General features: G+C 63.9%; 1 protein-coding gene across 1 annotated transcript in view; it reads left to right on the top strand.

Annotated features, from left to right (window-relative positions):
- Positions 1 to 947: 947 nt before the first annotated feature.
- ASPDH (aspartate dehydrogenase domain containing) overlaps positions 948 to 2,338 on the top strand; it is a gene marked incomplete at its 3' end in the record, with an annotated part of 2,315 nt that continues 924 nt past the window's right edge. The window contains exons 1-4 of the mRNA XM_027632022.1: positions 948 to 982; positions 1,408 to 1,462; positions 1,789 to 1,930; positions 2,194 to 2,278. Coding sequence (XP_027487823.1) covers positions 1,411 to 1,462; positions 1,789 to 1,930; positions 2,194 to 2,278 — 279 coding nt within the window. The remainder of the gene's footprint in view (positions 983 to 1,407; positions 1,463 to 1,788; positions 1,931 to 2,193; positions 2,279 to 2,338) is intronic.

Here is a 2,338-nt window from a genome sequence, read left to right as displayed (position 1 = left end):
CTTGGCGTGTCCTTGGCGTGTGTGTGTGTGACATGAGATTGTTGGCATATGCTTGGTGTGTACTTGGCATGTTCTTCGCATGTCCTTGGCGTGTCTGTGTCGCTGCCACATCCTGGGGCCTCCTACACCAAGAACATGCTAAAAACACGCCACAGCCATGAGGGGGGGCCCGGGGGTCTCCCCTTCCCCTCCCACCGTTTCCATGACAACCAGGAGGGGGAGGGGGCGCTGCGGCTGCCGGTTGCCATGGAAACGGCGGCGGGGGGGAGGGGCACTGCGGCATTGCCATGGAAACGTGGGGGGAGGGGAAATACTCTTCTGCCCCGTTACCATGGAAACGGCGATGGCAGCGGTTTCCACGGCAACGGGAAGGGGGGAATGGGACGGTTTCTATGGCAACGGGGCGGTTTCCATGGTGACTGGGGGTGGGAAAGAGTTTCCAGGGCAACGGGGAGGGGGGAGCTGTTTCCACGGTAACGGTGCGGTTCCCGTGGCAACTGGGGGGAGACGGTTTCCATGGAAACGGGGAGGGAAGCAGGAGGAAAAACCCCGCCCACTCCCCAACCCCCCCTTCTGCCCCCCCAAAAAAAGGGGGATTCTGGGGGTGCGAACCCCCAAAAAAGGGATTTGGCGTCCCCCCACCCCCCAAAAAAGGGTCTCAGGAGTGCGACCCCTCTCCTCCCAAAAATAGGGAGGACCTAGGTGTGTAACCCCCCCCCAAAAAAGGGGGTTCGGGGTCCCCCCACCCCCTAAAAAAATAGGGGGTCCAGGGGTGTGACCCCCCCTCAAAAAAAGGGAATCCAGGCCCCCCCTGCAATAAAACCCCTCCGTTACCCCCCCAAAATGTACCCAGGACCCCCCCGCCCCCCCAAAAAGGGCTCCCGGGGCCCCCCCGCCCCTCCCCCCCGGTTAATGCTCAAACCGGGGCCTTCCGGGGGGGGGGAGGGGCGGGGGGGGGCAAAGGGCGCGCGGGGAGAGCGGGGCAGGTTGGGGGGGGGCCCGGGGGGTTGAGGGGAATTTTGGGAAGGTTTGAGGGGTAATTAGAGGGATTTGGGGGGGGTAATTGGGGGGTTGGGTGATAATTAGGGCCAGGGGGTAATTAGAGGGATTGGGGGGGGTAATTAGAGGAATTGGGGGGTAATTGGGGGCCGGGGGGTAATTGGAGGGAGGTAACTGGGGGGTAATTAAGGGCCGGAGACTAGTTGGGGGATTAATTCGAGGGACTTAGGGGGGAGTTGGGGGCTGGGGTGTAATTAGATTTGGGAGGTAATTAGGGGCCGGGAGGTATTTGGGGGGGAGATTTGGGGTAATTAGGGGGGTAATTAGAGGGATATTGGGGGTGTTGGGGGTAATTAGGGTCGGGGTATCTGAGACCCCTCGTGACACCCCGCACCCTGCACCCCCCAGGCCATGGAGGCTCCGCGGAGTCGCCGCGTTGGGATCCTGGGCTACGGCCAGTTGGGTACTGGGAGGGACTGGGGGGGTTGTTGGGGCCACTGAGGGGGCACTGGGAGCACTGGGAGGGTTATTGAGGCCACTGTGGGGGCACTGGGAGGGAATTGGGGGGGCATTGGGAGCACTGGGGGGGGTTATGGGGACCAGGGGAGTCCTGGGGGGTGACAGAAGGTGACACGTCCCTGTTCCCCCCCCCTCCAGGGCAGTTCCTGGGGTACAATGGAGGTGTTAGAGGGGGTCTCAGGGGGTATCACAGGATCTCGGGGGGGGTTGGGGGTCCCAGGGGAGGTGACAGGAGGTGGCAGTGGGTGACACGTCCCTGTGCCCCCCCAGGGCAGTTCCTGGCCCAGCAGCTCTTGGCCCGGGGGCCCCCCCTGGGCCTGACCTTGGCCTGGGTCTGGGCCCGGGATGGGGCAAGTTTGGGGGGGCTGCCCCCTGCCCTGCGCCTCCCCGACCTGGGGCTCCTGCCCAGCACGTGAGTGACCCCCCGCGCAACTCCCCAAACCACCGGGACCCCTTGAAACACCCCTAAACCACCGGGACCCCCCAGGATCCTCCCAAAACCACTGGGACCGCCCCCAACCACCAGGACCCCCCCAACCCACCCCCAAACCACCAAGACCCCCTGGGACCCCCCAACCCACCCCCCCCCCAAAACCACCGGGATCTCCCAAACTCTACCAAACCCCGCACTGTCCCCAATCCTCGCAATGTCCCCAGTTCCTCCAATATCCCCAGGGGGGTGGACCTGGTGGTGGAGGTGGCCCACCCGTGTGTGGCCCAGGAACACGGCGAGGACATCCTGGGACATGCGGATTTCATGGTGGGGACATTGGGGGGACATTGGGGAGATTTGGGGATGTTGGGGGGAATGGGGACATTG

The sequence above is a fragment of the Corapipo altera genome, unplaced genomic scaffold (genome assembly GCF_003945725.1).
Source record: "Corapipo altera isolate COAL_440 unplaced genomic scaffold, ASM394572v1 320, whole genome shotgun sequence".
Taxonomy (NCBI): Eukaryota; Metazoa; Chordata; class Aves; order Passeriformes; family Pipridae; genus Corapipo; species Corapipo altera.
The sequence above is the reverse complement of the archived record's forward strand: the minus strand, read 5'-3'. Positions and strand labels throughout refer to the sequence as shown.